Here is a 19,249-nt window from a genome sequence, read left to right as displayed (position 1 = left end):
AATCAGACATAAGTGATAAAAAAGCAAACAAATTAAAAGCTACAAAAGCTTGAAAATAAGTAAAATTCAGACTTCAAATAAAAAATAAATAACCCCTTAGTCATTTTTTGTTTCAAGTTGTGATGATTGAGTGGGAAAAATAAATATAAAAGATAAAATGATTTAGAAAGATATATGATAGAAAGTTTATATCAATTATATGATAGAAAGCTTGTATTATTAATAATATGATTTTGTATTTCAAATTTTTATGCAAGAGATAAAAAATGAATATTAATAAGAAATTAGTACATTTTGATATCATAACTTATGTTCTTACAAGTCTCTCTTCTCTTACTATTGCTTGAAAATTATTTTCTTTTTTGTATGAACTCCGTTATATTTTTAATTTTACTTGTTTATTATATCATCAATGTGTATTTTCACTCATTTGGTTTTCTTAATATAATTTTTATTTCTATCCAAGTATACGTGCTTTTACCCAATGACTTAAGTAATAAAATATCAAATCTACCAAATTGCACCTTATTGTACGCGTGCACCTGTCAAATTTTCATTGGATGAACTGTGAACGTATGTATATTACAACCAGAAATCCTATATATTATACAAATGAATAAGGAAAATGATTCTGCTGATTTGAAATAGACACCAAATAATAAATTTCTTAAAAAGAAAATTCAAATCTTTTCACAGTACTTGAGATTGAGAACTCATTTCAAAATTTATTTCGATGAGAATCGATCTGCTATAAGAATAAATTTTTTTAATAAAATTTTACATCTTTAGAAATCCATGACTTTTTTTTTTTTATGCTCCATCATTTTTCGTGTGATCAGTCTAATGACTACAAAAATTAAAAAAAGTTAAAAACAAGGTCAAGTCCACGGTCGAGTCTTGACATCAAATGTGGTAAGGCATTATTGTAAATTAATTGAAAAGAAGGGTGAGTATGAGGAAGACTTATTCGTTGACTCAATTTATTTTCTTCGAAAACTTCCAAGTCTTCCCCCCTGCCCCCAAGTCTACGGCCGAATGAGGAGGAACAAGACAGCTTAGTTGGCGAAAATGACGTATTTCAGCCACACATATGACATAACGCGTTTCGTCGGAAGACTTGACCCTGTGACTTTTTAGTAATATTTTTTTATATTAAAATTATGTAAGTTAAAATTACGAGAAAATAAGAACAAAAGAAAGGAAAAAAAAAGTAATTTTATACTTGATCTAATGATTTTTGAATAGCTTTATTAAATTAGCAACTACACTTTTAATTAAAAAAATAAATATTAGTCAAATTAATATACCATTTTACAATATTAAATTATTTTTTCTATTTTCAAATCCAAATCTGAAAGTTTATGAAGATGTAAATTTTAAAAAGGAGACCTTAAAATACTAAATTAATGAATTATTATTTTTTAGGCATGGGCCCTTTTTGGTTATAGGTATTACCATTGTCACAAAAGAACTGCTCAAGACAATTATTAGGGACATTTCTTCTCAAGAATTAGACTAGAGAAATATCAATTCAAAATAAATGAATTTAAATAATCATAAATTTTTTCCATTTTCGTCCATTAAATAATATTTACGTACTCGAAAAAAACTGTTTTAAATTGTCAAATTTCAAATTTTTAGTTACCGAGAACTGAGAATGAGTTATTAAATAGTAAAATTAATGTGCTTATTGACTTGTATCTTCCAAAATTTCAACCATGATTTTTCATTTTAAATTTACCAACAATTTTCAAAAAATAATAATTTATTTAAAACGATGAAATTTTTTTTTTTAAAAAAAAAAGCCATGAAGTATGAAGCATGTAGATAGTTGAATTTAAGAGTTGACCACAATAACTACCACTGTATGATATGATAATAGATAAATTTTAGGGTAATTTTTAAAAACCTCCCCTAAGGTTTGAGCTTGTTGCAAGTAGATGGTGATAATTTATTTATTTGTAAAAAACTTCCTACCGTCAGTTAACTTTAATATTGACCGTTAGTTTATTGTACAAAGACAATATTACCCTTAATAATGATTTATAGACGGAAATAACTAAAAAAAATTAAAATTATTGGCTATTTTACCCTCTTTAAATTATTGATATTTTCTTAAAATTCCTACAAAAAAAATAAAATTAAAAAATTAAAAAATTCTCTTTAAATTATTAATACTTTCTTAAAGTTCCTATAAAAAAGATAAAATTAACAACTTAAAAATGAAATAGTTATAATCTTTACCTATGATATTGTAAATCTTTAGAATTGACAAGGATAAAATTGTCAAAAAATAGAGTTTGTACTTTTTGCGCCAACAATTTTAATTTTTTTTTAGTTATTTCCGTCTACAAACTGTTGTTAAAGGTAATATTGTCTTTGCACAGTCAACTAACGGTCAATGTTAAAGTTAACTGACGGTAGAGAGTTTTTTACAAATAAACAAATTCTCGCCATCTACTTGCAACAAGCCCAAACCTCAGGGGAGGTTTTTAAAAATTACCCATAAATTTTATAAATAAATAAATAAAAATTCCATTTGCAATAAGATCTATGTATTATTTCAATAAGTTTAAAACACTTCAGATTCTTGATTGCATGTGACATATCAAATAGATATTAACTTACAAGCTAATGAAAAATTGCAAACAACAAATGTCTCCTACATGATCTTTATTAAAATGAAAGAACATATATGATGAGTAGTGAAGAAATACCAGACCGTTCCAATCTTCCAATTTAATGGAATGCATTTTCGACGCGGCAAGAGTCCCAAAAACAATACTCTTCAAGCAGAGTTCAAATGGGGTGGCAAAACCAGAAAGGCTTTTAAAGTTTACTCGTTTTTTAAGGAACAAAAATTTTAGGTACCGAGATAAGAGAATTCTAATGCTGCTGCTAATTCTGAACATCAAAAGAGTGAAAATAGCATCGTAGGGCTTCATAGTTTCCCCTACTTAGCCTGAGGATGAGAAGCAATGAAATCGACAGCCATATTGATGGTACTGATCTTGTCTGCCTCATTATCTGGGATCTCGAATCCGAATTCTTCTTCAAGTGCCATCACGACCTCCACAGTGTCCAAACTATCCAACCCAAGATCATTCTGGAAATGGGCATTAACCGTAACCTGCAAAAGAGGAAAATCAGATATCCATTATGATTTATCATACAATATGCATGTAGCATTTAAAGAAGAGACCAAGATATCCAGAAATGGGAGTATTGTAACTGCAGCATAATTTTTATACCCCACCATAGTATGTGCAGAGAAGGTGAAGACTATTAATTCAAAAAAAAAAATGAAGAAAACAAGACACTGAAGATCATGTCTCATGGCAGCAGCCCACATCTTAATAAGCATACTTTTTCTGTCATAACAACAAAATCCCATGCTGGAGGGATTCTATCAGTACAGAATTGGTTAGAAGATAGTTAAATGCAAAAATTTTCCACAGAGCATTCAAATGAAAAGTGAATCAACATTGCCCTAGAAAATCACAAAGAAACAGGGACAACTGCACCAAATTTGCAAATGTCCAATTGCTGCCAGTACTACAGGCTATATGATGCAAAATTTGGAGTAGAACTTTTACAAAGGGTAAATAATGAATCTGTCAAACTTCAAAATTTGGCAGCAGATTCACCCAACAATAAGTTTTCAGGCCATATCACGACAGACTCAAAAAAAAAATCAACCAAGAACATACAGGATTCGAAACATCCTTTGGATTTATAATTCCCCACATCAAAAGTACCACTCAAATTGGAACTTCAGTCAGCACAACCAAGGAATGACTATCTGGTGCTATCCCAATATATAAAAGCTAAGGCCATCTCTGTATGACCTGAGATCAGCACCACATCAATTGGATAGCCAAAAAGCAGGCATACATGTAATACAAATGACACAAAACTCAAAGAAAAGGAAGTTTAAGAATAAAGAAATTCAAAGACGAGGTCTGATTATTTTCAGGACCGCTTGGAGTTTCTGGATTACTCAGTGATAGAAAAATTCATAGGTTTCTTTATCTAACAAGTTACTGATGTTGAAAAAATAGTTATGAACATATCTCATGCTTCCCTATGCAATTCTTATGTTCTTTGAATGTAAATGCACTGTAGGCAACTAAAACTTATGAAGTAATAAGATTAGAGCTCAGTTCTAATTCTTAAACTTTCCATACTAATTTGTAAGCTTTTAAGCTAATGAAGTGTAATGGTCAGAAAGTGAATACAGCTTATTATCTTTATCTGGCTACATCCACAGAAGAATGGGTACAGCAAACTATTACGGGCCATAATCCACAGACTTAAGCTTTGCTCCAGAAGCAAGATATTGCAGAACCTTACAAAATTCCAATTTGCCAGATCCCCAAGCATGGTCCAATATATTCTATTATAAATTGATCATAAACAAGTAACAGAGTTAATTCGCCAATAAGTTTACAAAGAATACAATAACTTTACATGCACAACCCATAGCTATACCAATCCTCTCAAGTAAGACCAAGTCAAAATCCTAAATTTAACTTTATTACAACCTTTAAATACATAACAATATGTCTATGAGCTAAACTCAACAACTGTAAGACTCTAAAACCATACACAATTTATGCAAATTTGAAGCTTGAAAATTTACAATACAATAAGTTCTCTCTAAGGATTGTATATTGTATGAATGCACCATGCAGTAAGAACGAATGCCCAAACAACCATTTAAATGTCAAATAAAGGGTAGAGTATCTGAATTAAGAGCCTAGATTGATTTAATAATAGTAGTATGGGCTTAATCACTCTAAAAATAATTTGTATGACAGCTCAAAAATTCAAACTATGCTTTTAACTTGGTTTGTTATAGTAGATAAGTAAGCATGTTTAATTATTTCCCAGCCTTACTGATAAATTAAAGATACACCAACATAAAAACCAAAGCACATGCAATCGATGTTCCACCTCCCACGATAAGTATACATAATGAGTACATAAAAGTGACATATTTGTAAATTTAAACTTCATAAACAACTTAAATATTTATATTCTCAGCTCAATAAAACTCCATCTCAAACTAGCTTTTGTTCGTCGCATGAACCGTCTCTCCATACCACACTATCTAGGACCATAATTTTTTTTCGAGTTGGTTATAAAGTAGACCATTGTTCAATAGTTCAATCCACGTAATTCTGCACCCCCACCACTTGATTTGATAAACTCTTCTATACTGGGGCATCTATAAGTCATCACAAATGACCTATTATCTTATTCCATATTCCATGATTTCAAGGAAAACTGCGTTGGATACACACATGTATACCTCAACCTATCTAAACAAAATATAAAAATTGTCTCTTTTTCCCGCTTTCATTGATTAGCCTTCCAAATTATTTTCCATGTATTTTTTGAACACCTCTGACTCGCATAACAAAGCTTCAAAGTGCATGAAAAATGTCAAGCATACAAAAACATATGAAAAAGAACACTCCAAATACTACTGATACATGTGCAAATTTACATTCTTGCACATAAGATCATAGAAGATATGCATATGCTTATCCACAAACCACACACACATAATATACATAAATGTATTAACACATCTGTAAATAAAAATGCCACATGCCTGTACAAGAGAGCATATATAAATACATGTGTGCTGTTGGACAGGAGAGAAATCTTGCATTTGATTAGGGCCATAAAAATACACTAACCCAAAGGCATTTATAAATCCCGATAAGTTAAAGAAATGATGTAAAATATAGTTTCCACATCAGAACAAATAAATTCTCAATGGAATGTACTCCAAACAAAACTGGAAAAATGTAGGTGCAACAAGTCTTCTAATTGCAAAAAACCGACAGGGTAACTCATAATTTACCAGAGTATTCCCCCCTCCCCCCAAAAAAAAATGCCATCAATATAATAAAACTGTCAGAAAATTTTCCATCAATGCAACTAATTTTTTTTTTTAAATCGTCAACAATCTCCTTAGACACAACCAAAATCATAAATCTCGAAAGCTTAATTTCCTTTTCATTCTCTTTTTTTGTTTCTTTCTCCTAACACCATAACAAAGCAGCACACAAAACATTCAGTGTTTTTTTTTTTTTCATTTTATTGATAAGTAGAAAATTCCACAATCTTAAATCTCCTAGTAACCCTAAAAACACGCTCCACAAGTACCTAAATCAACTTAACAATTTTTAAGTTTCAGCAACCAAACATAATCAATTCTTAATTTTGAACTAGCACAGCAAATAAAATTCCGTATACAAGTAATCCAAAATCTTGGAATTAAAAAAAATTTCCCTTGAATGTATCAATTTTGAAACTTTTGCTAAAAGATTTTAAAAAAAAATCTTTTTTTTTTCTAAGAAAAGATTTTCTTTTGTTTTTTTGGGTTGTAGTTACCTTGGAAGGATCAACTTTCTGGAAGTTTTTAACGACGGAAATGACGCGATCGGTGACTTCAGATTTGTCGAGGAAAGAGCCCCTGACCTCTTCCGCGAAACAGCGGCGTATGGAGTTGAATGAGAGAGAAAAGGGGCTAGGGTTTCGTTGCACGGTGGTCACGTTCACTCTCAGGTACTTTAGCAAGGCACCTCTCGCCGCCGCCATTTTCAGTATCTGCTGCCGCTGCTGCTGCTGTGAGTGAAATGGGGTTTTAGTTTTAGCTTTTGTTATCGCTGACAAAAATATCGACCGAGTGTTAAAGAGTGAAATGGGAAGCGGTTTCAGGTTGCTTTGAAACGATGTCGTTGGGCTCCGGATATGGGGTTTATCATTTAGGTCCCTAAGTTTTGTTATTATGACTGTTATTACTATATTTATACAATGCAAAAATGGATCATCACAAGCCGAGAATTGACGTCCAGTCCAATGTTTTTTGGGAGTGTTGGATACAAGCACTCTAATTTATTGTCTTCTCAGAGTCTTGGACCAGGCTCCATAAGTTCGGCATGAACATTTGGTTATATGAAGATTTGAACACTTGACTTCAAGAACGATTTGTTGAGATTTGTAGTTGAGTGTAATTTCTATTGGAAGCGTAGAAGAGCTTAAACACTAATTACTGTAATTTATTAGTTATATTGATATAATTTTTTATTTGTATAATGAAAAATTTATTATATCTTTAATAATTTTATCAAAAATTATTATTTAAAATTTATATTTATTACATATTATTAATTTTTAATTCATAATTATAATTTTTTTCTACAGCAGCTGTAGTTTAACTACCGCACCTCAATTCCAAATAGAATTTTAGTGTCAAGGACCAGCCTCAATAAGTTTAATATGAAAATTTATTTGGTAGAAAATATAATTACTTATACAAATGTGAAGACTTAAACACTGACTTAAAAAATGAAATAAGAAAATACACATTATTTAACGAAACCATTTTACTAATATCAAGAACATAATTAATAATAAGATAAGTACTATCAATAAATGACTGGCTTGTTATGTCTTGCCAATGTTGGAATTGGATCAATATTAATTTAAATCATTTGACATATTTATTAACTGTGTTAAGTATCCCAAACATAGCACAATCTATTTTCTAATCATCACTAGATCACGTTAATTTCAGAAAGAAAAAAGAAACAAATTGATTTAACATATTTTTAATATATTTTCAAAATGTTTACCATGCCTCTGATGATTTTTAAATGTAACTAAACAATTTTTAAAATATGAGAAATAAAACATAATTATATTGGCTAAAACAAGTCAATAAATATATGATTAATTGAATGCTATCAATGAGTTCACATGTCAATATTCCGGAACTCTAAATCTAAACCCAATATAATTAGATTTCGTTTAATATAACTTTTCAAGTAAATCTTATTTAAGTAGAACTTTTATTAGTTGATCTCTTACAAATAGAGTTTTTACTTCAAAAATTTTAATTGTGTTAGTTGTCCATAATATCTTTTATTAAAAATTATAAAATTACTTTAATAGATAAATTTTTTAAAATTATATTATAAAAAAATTAAGATTGTCAAAATAAGAAGAGAATATTTTAGATATTTTATCATTTACAAAAATATTTCAACCTCTACTCCAAAAAACTTAAAATTTAAACTTTTGTTAATATAGGTAAAAAAAAAACTTATTTAAACTTTAAATACTCTTCTAAAAAATCAACTAAAGAATAACAAAATTTTTTATAAGAGCTTATAAACTTAAATAAGCACTTATGATCATTAAATATACCAAACCAAATAGACATTTAGTATATAATTACACAAACTTAAATCTAATTAACAAACATGTTAAGTAAACTCAAAACTAGCTTACCTTATACCTTATTCAAGTTTGATGAACAAATCTTGTCACAAAAACGCCACAAATCCACTATCACAAGGGATGTGATTTTCAATTCAATAAAGTAAATAGAACACCATCTGACAATCATATCATCTCCAAAACAAGACGCGTGCACTTGAATGAGAAAAGTTCCGCGCAATGTGTCCATTTTTCTATTAAAGTAAAACAATAACAAATATTTCTTTTTGGCTTTCCAACGAAAGAGGAGCGAATGGGCTCCCTCACTTCACAATTACAATCTACAAAAATAAGGCAACCGATCTTTGTCTCATTCCATTGCCTCTCCTAATTTACAAATAAAAATAACCCCCTCCCAAAACAATGTACAAATGAACAAATTGATTCAATCCAGGTAAAAGAGAGTTACAATTTTCCGGAGATTTTTTGCCTCTTGACATGTTTCCATGAGCAACCTGCTGTCATGGAATGCGAAGCAGATCACTTGCTGTACATGTGATATGATGTCCATATTACACAGCCTGGAATTCACCAAAATTACACAGAAGAACAATAAGTAAATGAAAAACCAGATGAACTTTGCGAGAATATTAATATAATCTAAATTATATGGCTAGTCCAGCACAATGATTGAAAACAAAAGCCAAATTGTTCCTATGATTGGATATAGGAATGACAGATTTGTCACAGCCAGTAACAGGATGTTGAGTTCACTCATTAGCCTAGAAAGTATTTGAACAAGAGCTCATGATTCAGTTTCTATTGAGTTCAGAAATTAGCTGCATCACTGAGATTCTTTTCTCATTGCAAAGAACAAGGTTCTTCTTGATCTGTCAAAAGGTAGAAACAAATTGGGGTTGTCGACAGTAAGTGTTTCTTGTGAAACACATTTGAATATATTGGCATCAAAACTCCAACACTTATAAAATTCAAACCAATTGCTAGAATTGAAAAAATGTTCTGGAATCAGGCATTGTTATGCTCAGGAACAACAGTGAAGTATGAATTCAGCTCACTCTTTACCCAGGGAGTCAAACCCACAACATTGATTTCTACTACCGCTAACTATAAAAGAAACCAGGGAAAAAGTTTCGGCGGCTTCAACCTTTTGCTGAAGGATCCCCACATGGTGATAAGAGTTGATTTCCCAGATCAGCTTTTGTAAACTAAACAGTGATGTCTAATATCATCTTCCCCTGTGCAAACTTACCTCTCACTAATACTTATTATTTAAAAGTTAACAAAACAAAAAAAATGCAAAACTGATCGTGTACCTGCTGGCTTCTATTAGAGGAAGATGATCATTATGAGGCTTCTCTATCACGGTCTTCACCTTCATGTTCAAAAACAAATCAATAATTATGACAAAGGCAATAATGATTTAGCACACAGTTCTACTACTATGCCCCTTAAATCGGTCTATTTCAGTTTCAGTTCGAAATTACCAACTAAAACAGTTCATAACATAAACAGCCCCAATGTCATCATGAAAGTTACATATTTATAACACTTGAATTGCACAAAAGATATGCTGATTTATCACCGTAAAATTCCTCTGCCTTTAACTACTGACACTCATGGTTGGACAATAAGGTAGAATCATAATAAAAAGAAATGAAAAACCACTTATAGAACAAAAGGTTCAAATACAGGATGCCCTACAGGCTACAGCTCATTCAAACAAAGACAAGAAAAAGGGGGGGGGGAGGCTTTTACATCTTCTCGTGCTTCTCAGCCTTAGCTAGAGTGGAGGGTGTTGTTTGGGGAGTTCAAACACAATGTAATGGATTCACCAGAACGGGAATTTCATCACATAATGAAATTAGCAAAGTGTCAAAGAGATATCATTAATGCTATTTGGAATATAGGATCTATTATTCACTTTCACCATATTCTCTTTTCCATGGATCTTAAAATAGGATCCATAATTTACTTTCAACAATACCTCTAAAGTGAAAATAATCGCAAGGCCTTTGCTTACAAATGTACACGTGCAGAAAATGGAACAGGAATGAATGCCTTAACCAAACTGATCTAGTAAACAGTTTACAGTTAATTTCTACATAATTCTAAGGTTTCATACTTACGGGTTAACAGTATTTAACTGTAATTACAACTCCTCCAGTACATTAAGGTTGTTTTGCTGATTGACTTCAGTATTAACTCAGATATCAGATCTTTAAATAAGTTTTAGCTGATTTGGTAAAGGTTTTCACTAAAAATTCCAAATTTTTTGATTTATGAATACTAGTCCTCTTGGGATAAGAATAGAAGTCTATATATGCCTATGTAACCAAGTATTATATTACTTTGTGACTAATTAATTAATTGAGTTTTTGGTTTAATATTCTTGGTAAAGCGTTCTTTTTCTTCTTCTTCTGCACTCATTGCAAGCCTTTCTACTTCTAGTCATTACTTGATTTATTTCCTCTTACAACTAAAATTTAGAGTTACAGTTCACCACAATGTTCATGTCAATATTCGCTGCATGCTTCACAATAATGATTCATTTTGTGATTTCTATAGCACAATAATCGAACAAATTTTATGCTGCCAAATCCTACATCCCCTTTTCTTCACATTTAAATTAAAAAAACTTGCAAATAGTCCCTTGCTGCCCTTAAACCAATGGCTACTTTGGTTGGAAAAAAAACAAAAACATAGAAACTAGAAATTTTGAAGACAAAATTCTTGAAAATGAACTGATATAGTAAAGGCTTATGCATGACTTATATCTCTTCATCCAATTCCAATAAGCCCATATCACAACCTAAAATTTAATTGTTGCCTTACAACAAAGAAACTTAAAGACTGAAGAGAAAGATGCCACCATGAGGAAACAATTTCATAGACATTTTCAGTTAATTGTAAGGTGGAGCTGTAATTTTGGTGATTCCTAGTAGTTAGCTTAATTGCCTCAAACTCTTAGCTAGATTATTAAGTCTTGATTTGTTTCTAGTTGATTTAGCAAAAATTTGTGTTAAGGGACTCTTGATTTAGAATCCTACTCTCATCAAAATAAGAAGTTTACGAATAATTATATAACCACTTAGATTTTACTCAGTATATATTCTTTCTCTTTCTTTATTGTACTAAACACTTTTTCTTCTTCGTGTTATTTCTTGATATTTTCTTCTTACAATTTAAAATTCAAGTTTCCTTCCACATTTCTATTAATTGCTCTGTTGACGACAGCCACTTAAGTGCAATCGTCAATCATTTAAAAACCATATGAGAAAATCTATGCTGAATTCTAAAATCCTTAATTTGGAAAATCATCATGTAGTGGAAACCCTTACTTTTGCCAACAATTCCTGACTCTCAGGGGGTTGCTTCTTTAAGCTTTGAGGCAAAATTACAGTAAGCAAATCTGGTCTCTCTGCTCTTAAAGCACCTCTGATGACAGCTGCATTAGTCCCGGATGCACCGGATGTATAAATATGATTTTTCTGCATAAAATGTTATACAGCATTTTCAGTAATAAAAAATTATAAGATAAACTCTTCATAACGAGCAAGCAAGTGAAGTTCAACATTTGGTCAACATCTAAGGGGCTCTAAACTGCCCACATCACCACAAAAAACCTTTACATGATAAAAAATATAGTGTCTTACAGTTATAACCAAAGCATAGCTAAGAATCTCAATTAGTTCTTGATGCATGAACCCCATATTCCGTGTCCCAAAAAATCCAATAGCTCTAGGCCCCTGCTGTTGGATGGCCAACAACTCCTGCAGAAAAAAGAATCGCATGTATATAGAGATCGGACAACTGCTCAGCCATGTAAAAGTTCTACAGCAGAGACAATACACACCTGGAGATAGTCTACATCAGGAACAGGCTTAAACTCTGACACCATAACTGCCCCTGATCCTTCCACAACTGATTGGGCTTGGGTAGGTATCTGAGTGCCAACATCTTCATCGGAACCAAACATGCCAATTACATTCTCCTCTTCGGATCTCAAACCATCCATGTCTTGATCTTTTCTCATATTTCCACAAAGCCACTAAACCAGTACATAAAAACACAGGCCCTGCTAGTAAATCATTAGTGAAAACCAACTGAACATAAGGCAAGAGATTAAAGAATGCATTGCAATCAAATAACCTCAAGCTCAAGAATGTTTTTAACAATTTATGAAGAACTATAGCCCATGTGTTACACGAGAGCAGTCGAACTTGAAGAATAGTCCATACATATCCAAAATTTAGAACCATCACAGTTCAATAATTTGCTTATAGGCAGATTAAATCTGTGTTGTTGCCCACCCATTAAGCAAAATGGCAATGTTAAATATACAGAAATACACATGACATCAACTCAAGAAAGCCCTTTATTCAACAATTGCTATCAGACAGAAGTGACTATTACAGAAGCGTATGTCTTAATACTTTCTCTAGATCAAAAAATTTGTATAGTTTCAAATGACATATTTTCCCTGAAACCCCTTTTATGTAAAGCAAAAGGCAACTAAAGACACAAAAGAAATACAGCTAAATTTAAACTTTCTTAAAAATTTGACATGGAATATAACTTATGTAATAAAGACTACAATTGCTACTCTGCTTGATAAAGTTCGGTAAATTAAGTAAACCTGTTACTTACACATACGTACAGCAATAAGAGAAACTCTTAGATGCAATTGGAAACAGAAACGAAGAAAAGGACCAGAAGAACTAATTCAACAAAATCTAGATAGAACAGATTAACTTCTGCACACAGGTACAAAGTTCAATTTAACAAACACATAATTGAGTATCCAAGCAATAAAACAGAGACCTAGAAGAGCCAGATAAAAACAGACTTTTCTAATCAAATTGAGCATTTAGACGAAATAAACTTGAACAGCAATTCAAGAACAAATATTTCAACAGTTCAGCAACACAAGAGCTTTACCTAGCAATTATTAACAAAAGTTTCATTCTTAAAATTCTTAAACAAACATAACAAATACTCAGAATAGCTTATTCATTCCAAAAGCAATTCTACTACAAGTGGGTGCACACTGGCTTGAACAAGCAATTCAGCAACAAATTATTCAACATTTCAGCAACATAACAATTACCCAGAAAAGCTTATTCATTCCTAAATCAATTAATTCCACAAGTGGGCATACACTTCAATTCCCCCAAAAAAAAAAAAAAAGAACATGAAATTCTGTACAAAATTTTCACTATTTCAGCAATGAAACAGAGACCCAGACGAACTAATTCATTTCAAAAGCAAATTAAGCAAGTGGGTACTAACCGTTTTCTTGGTTCTTCTTGGACGCCATGAATGCTGAGTAGGATGAGAAGAGAAGGTAAAGAAGTTGAAATTAGGGTTAGGTGATTTCAGAAATTTGGAGGGAAAATCAATAGAGTTAAAAAAGGGCGTGGTGGCGTTGGTCGTTGATACTGAAGACAGAGGCAGCAGAAGCCTCATTGGTAAGGCTGTACTCATTGCTGTTGATTTGCCCCTCCAATACTTTCGGCTGACTCTCTCTCTCTATCTCCCTAGGCGGCTATAAATCTATCTTACTTTTTCTTTCTTCTTTGTTTCTACAAATCCCCTCTCTTTTCCTTTTCCATTCCCTTGCGAAAAAAGGGGTTTAACTTTTTACGTTATCTTAATTCGAACAATTACATGCAGCACCCTACAGTTTGGATATATTAAAATGTTAAGTTATTATTTTTTTATCTTCGTCAAAATAAGTCCAAATGTTCTATGGACCCAAGTCTTGACAGAACATGAAACTCTTGACTTATGTTTACTGGGACATGTCTTTGATGAACTAATGTTGAAGTCCAGCCTGAAAATATACTCTCGATGAAGGAAAAAGTATAAACTTAAATATTTGGATGCACACAGAAAACCAACCATAAACTTAAAGAAACTCTTGATTAACTTAAAGAATAAAATGTGGAAGTGTTGCCATGAGGTATGTTGTCTGATGCAAGTGCTCTCAAGAATTGTGGAGTCCATGAGGACACCAATTTGAGTACTTCAGATTATCAGCATATCGAGATTTTACCATTAATACTTGGAACTTTATTACTATTATTTTAAGTATGTTTAGACATATGTAGTCCGTTACTATAAGAGTTCACATAATATTTTAATATTGTATTACTATTATGGCTAAAATAACATACTCCTTTATAAGGAGCTTAGTAATATTTGCAGTATGTTCAGACATCTATATTGACTTTTATTCACAATAGAAATTTATTTTTCTTCTATTAATTACCATCAATATGTCTCAGCTTATCTATATATTTGACCATTTTTATTAATTACTATCTCAACCTGTTAAAATTATAGTATTACCTATAAAACCCGTGAAAAACTTCATTTGACTCAGAAATTCTTGCAAATCAGTCCCTAAATCAAATTAGAATTTGGATATATGAATAATAGATTATAACTTATCCTTTAAAGTTTAAACTTTTGGACTTTATGGACTAAATAAACATGGACTTTGGACTTTTTTAAAACTACAATTAAGGGTTGAAATTTAAAGGTCGGTGTTTCTTAAAAGTTGTTTAAAAAAAAAAAAGAGTTCCACATCTCAAACTAAGTACTTGTTCCTTTCATTTTTCCATATAATTTCTTTTTTTTTTCTTTCGCACTTTATTTATTTATTCTTTTTTTACATTTATGACTCCAATGCTTTGACTTTCTAGCTAAGAATGCAAATTTGGCTTGAAGGTCATAGTCTCCTCTAAGGTTGTAAAAGTTTATAATTGATAGAGATGACTAGGGCTTACTCGATAGCTCATAAGAACCAGTTGTATCTCAGTTTTGTGCATTGTCTACTATGTAGTCTAGATAAACTATTGCAGCTTTATGGCTTTTTTCTATAAACTCACCATTACACATCATTTCGACAATCTGTCTACTTGGGGATGTGAGTTCCTCATAAAAATATGACACTAACCTCTATGTTTCCAAACCATGGTGTGCAAAAAATATTTTGTAACTCTTTATACTTATCCTAAGACAAGTGAAGGGTATTTTCTAGTTTTGAGTAAAAGTGGTGATTTGACTTTTGAATGGATTTGTTTTGTGCGATGGAAATATTTTTTAGAACCATGCTTATATTTCATCCCAAGCTCTCATGGATCCTGACCTAAGGTATTGTAACCATATTTTAGCTTTTTCTTTTAGTGAGAAAGGAAAAAAAATAAGTCTGATTATATTCATATTATAATTTTGATCAGTACAAGTGTTATAAACTTCCTCAAATTCTCTTAACCCAAATGTATCACAACCCTTACAACCTCTCAATTTGATTTTTCAAAAGGATTACAAATAATTTATCTATTGAAAAACAGTGTTCATAAAAACTACACCGAATACATTTTCACTGTTATCATTTTTCTAGACAATCCACTAAAATATTTCAATCTTCTTATTCTTGGATATTAGTTTCCAAATAAATCACTAAATAAGTTTTCATTTTCATGAAAAACTAATCATTTTTATTTTCTAAACCAAATTAAAAAAAATATCATTTGAAATATAATACCAAAAATACCCTAAACTATTTACAACTTTGTAAATAGGAGAAGCTAGTCTAAAAATTTTCATAATCAAGAAGGGTGCTCCTACCTAACTAAAAATTCTAACTTTAAAAAGTAGCCTAAGCTTTTATCCATTGGATTTACTCAATCCAGTTGTAGAAGGTAGAGACATAAATACTACTATTCAACTTTAAAACCTCACCCTAGATATATGGGGTTAGTAAATATCAGTTCATCTATGTGTTCACAATTGTTCTTCATAGACTGTAACTCAGTCACGGCAATCATAACAATTGTTCTTCTTGTTTTGATATTTATTCTTAATAGATTAAGTAACTTTGTCATGGCAATCATAATGCAATGATGCCCTTGAATTTGTCATGGCAATCGTGATACAATGAAGGCCTTGTATTGAGACTCTTTATAAATTTTTTAAAAAAATAGTCTTTTAGCATCAAAATGTAAAGTTAGTCACAAAAAGCTGGATAAGAGATTAAGTAATGTGTCCTAGAAACATAATATTTTGGTCCCAAAATGCAACGTTAATATAGACAATATTTTGAATTACTCTTTTTTAGTTTTGTTATTGGAGGTAATTATTTGTGACAATAAAATATTTTAAAATTATAAAAAAAATTACTATAGATTTTTAGACTGATGTTTTGTGTTACGGAATACAGATGGTTTAGCTAAATTTACACTCGTTTTCTAATTATAAAATGCATAAGAATTCAGTGCTGAGTTGAGCTATTACTGAACACTAAATAAATAATTGTTAGATAAGATAAATAAAAAAATAAAATTTAAAACAATTCTAATAATTAATTTAATGCTCAGTGAAAACTTAGTTCAACACTAAATTCTAATCCTTACAAAATAATATCATCACTTATAATTATGTGCAACTATTTACTTTATCATAAATGTTGAAATATTGTCCCAAGATATTCAATTTTGGAGGAAACTTTTTGCGCTAAAAAAATTTCCTTTTATAACTAAAATAATATTTATAAAAAAGATAAGTTGAATCAAGACCAATTAGTGTATCTCAAGAACAAAATATCAGGGTGATAAGAATACAATATTAGTCAAGACAATCTATTAAAGCAATAAATGAAGCTATCATTGAGGAAATTAGTAATTATGTTTTGATTATACACACACACACACGCATCCAGTTGTAAAGATGACGATGATGTGATTTCCATGGTCCCCGGTTCACTTGGTCTCGTGGTTTTCTTATGAAGAGGCTGGACAGAGCTATGTCGAATACAGAGTGGCTACACAAGTATCCAGACAATGCAGTTTTACACTTGCCAAAAATTGCTTCAGATCATAGACCCATCTTAGTTCGGTTTAATAATGATGCCAGTTGCGTTAGGGGACAAAAACCTTTCCGTTTCTTAGCTGCATGGCTTACGGACAACTCTTTTGGGGAGTTTGTATCTAATGCTTGGATTAATAGTTTGCCGTATCTAAATGCTGCTGATATTTTTGTGAAGAAGGCCTTGGAATGGAATAGAGACCATTTCGGGAATATTTTTCAAAAGAAGCGACGGATCTTAGCACGCCTGGGGGGGATTCAAAAGGTGTTAGAAACTAAGTCCCGACGAAGTTTGGCCAGGTTAGAGCTAAAGCTGAAGAAGGAGTTAGAGGAAATTCTTACACAAGAGGAAATTTTGTGGCTTCAAAAATCTCGTAAAGAATGGCTTATCCAAGGGGATAGAAATACGGCTTATTTTCACCAAAAAACGTTGGCTAGACGTAGAAGAAATCGTATCACAACTATCCAGAATGCTAATGGGGAATGGATTGTGGATAATGAAATTATTAAGCAGCATGCTACGGCTTTCTTCTCGACCCTTTATACTAGTGAGACTTTGGATTTCCGACCATATCCAGTCAGGGGCTGCTTCCCTATCCTTGATGCAGCTCTCACTCACGGGCTTATGGCTCCCATCGAGGATAATGAAATCCGACAGACTATTTTTAGCATGAAGCCACTAAAGGCACCTGGCGTGGATGGTCTTCATGCGATTTTCTACCAATCCCAATGGCATATCGTTGGCCACTCTTTCTGTAAATTTATAAAGAATAGTTTCAGCAGCGCCAGTATTTTGAAGGATATTAACACTACGCTTCTAGTTCTCATCCCAAAGGTTGACCATCCGGTTAATCTAAAAATGTATCGACCGATTAGTTTATGCACAGTGGCATACAAAACCATTTCTAAAATTGTGGCTAACAGACTGCAGGCCCTAATGCCGATTCTTATTGGTCCTCAGCAAACTAGCTTTGTGCCTGGCCGTCATATCACTGATAATATTGTGATTGCCTAAGAAGTTATTCACTCCATGCGCAAGAAAGCGGGGAAGAAAGGATTCATGGCAATTAAAGTGGATCTCGAAAAGGCGTATGATAGACTTAACTGGGATTTTATTTATGAGACGCTGCAAGAAACGAGACTGCCTAGAGATATGATCCAGATCATTATGGCATGTATTACTTCAGCTACAATGAGAGTATTATGGAATGGTGAAGCTTCTGAGGAGTTCGTTCCCTCCCGTGGTATACGACAAGGAGACCCTCTTTCCCCGTATATTTTTGTTCTTTGTGTGGAGAGGCTCAGCCATGGGATTAATAGAGCTGTCACTGCTGGGGATTGGCGGCCAATTCGACTTGCTCGTCGTGGTACCCCTCTTACTCATTTATTTTTTGCCGATGACCTTTTACTCTTGGCTGAAGCAGACATTGAACAAGCTGGGGTGATAAATATGGTCTTGAATAATTTTTGCCAGAGCTCGGAAGCCAAAGTTAATAAGGCTAAATCTCAAGTTTTCTTTTCCAAAAATATTTCGGCTTGGGACATGAAAAGAATTGGGGCTGAACTTGGTTTCTCCGTAACCAAGGACTTGGGCACGTACCTTGGGATGCCGCTGCTGCATACTCGTGTATCACATCATACATATCAGAACATTATTGACAAAGTGGAAAGGCGTCTGTCGGGCTGGCATGCATCTCTGTTGTCTTTGGCTGGCAGAATAACCCTTACTCAGACGGTTTTACAAGCTATCCCGGTTTACGCAATGCAAACAACTAGCCTCCCCACTGGAATTAATATGAAGATTGATAAAGCGTGCAGGAAATTCATATGGAGTGGTAACTCAAATCAGCAGCGGATGAGTATGGTTAGCTGGGATACTTTGTGCAAACCAAAGGCTTATGGAGGCTTAGGACTTAAGGACCTAAACGTGATGAATAAAGCGCTTTTAATGAAGCTTAGTTGGGGAATCATCTCAGCTAAGGATAGCCTATGGGTTCAGGTTCTGTGTACAAAATATGGGGTTAATAATTCCAACCCCCCTCTGTCCTTGCCGACTCGCTATGGATCTCATATGTGGAAAGCTATTGGAAGGATTTGGAGTGATACGATGTTAAGTAGG

General features: G+C 32.3%; 2 protein-coding genes across 4 annotated transcripts; both read right to left on the bottom strand.

Annotated features, from left to right (window-relative positions):
- Positions 1-2,647: 2,647 nt before the first annotated feature.
- On the bottom strand, positions 2,648-6,697 carry LOC102611885 (acyl carrier protein 2, mitochondrial). Its single transcript, XM_006480405.4, has 2 exons — positions 6,409-6,697; positions 2,648-3,130 (listed from the first exon to the last, which is right to left on the bottom strand). Exons 1-2 carry the CDS (start codon positions 6,613-6,615, stop codon positions 2,954-2,956), a joined length of 384 nt encoding a protein of 127 aa, XP_006480468.1. The 5' UTR covers positions 6,616-6,697; the 3' UTR covers positions 2,648-2,953.
- Positions 6,698-8,469: 1,772 nt separating this feature from the next.
- Positions 8,470-13,870, bottom strand: LOC102612176 (uncharacterized). Of its 3 annotated transcripts, none has more exons than XM_015531025.3 (6): positions 13,549-13,870; positions 12,113-12,334; positions 11,913-12,029; positions 11,598-11,747; positions 9,573-9,631; positions 8,470-8,819 (listed from the first exon to the last, which is right to left on the bottom strand). In XM_015531025.3, exons 2-6 carry the CDS (start codon positions 12,290-12,292, stop codon positions 8,684-8,686), a joined length of 642 nt encoding a protein of 213 aa, XP_015386511.1. In that variant the 5' UTR covers positions 12,293-12,334; positions 13,549-13,870; the 3' UTR covers positions 8,470-8,683. The 3 variants fall into 3 exon arrangements, with proteins under 3 accessions (XP_015386511.1, XP_006480469.1, XP_052299537.1); XM_006480406.4 differs by having other exon boundaries at positions 12,113-12,307; positions 13,549-13,868; XM_052443577.1 differs by lacking the exon at positions 8,470-8,819 and adding an exon at positions 8,832-9,494 and having other exon boundaries at positions 12,113-12,307; positions 13,549-13,869.
- Between the last annotated feature and the right edge of the window lie 5,379 nt (positions 13,871-19,249).

Source organism: Citrus sinensis, chromosome 6 (genome assembly GCF_022201045.2).
Source record: "Citrus sinensis cultivar Valencia sweet orange chromosome 6, DVS_A1.0, whole genome shotgun sequence".
In the NCBI taxonomy this organism is placed as follows: domain Eukaryota; kingdom Viridiplantae; phylum Streptophyta; class Magnoliopsida; order Sapindales; family Rutaceae; genus Citrus; species Citrus sinensis.
The sequence above is the reverse complement of the archived record's forward strand: the minus strand, read 5'-3'. Positions and strand labels throughout refer to the sequence as shown.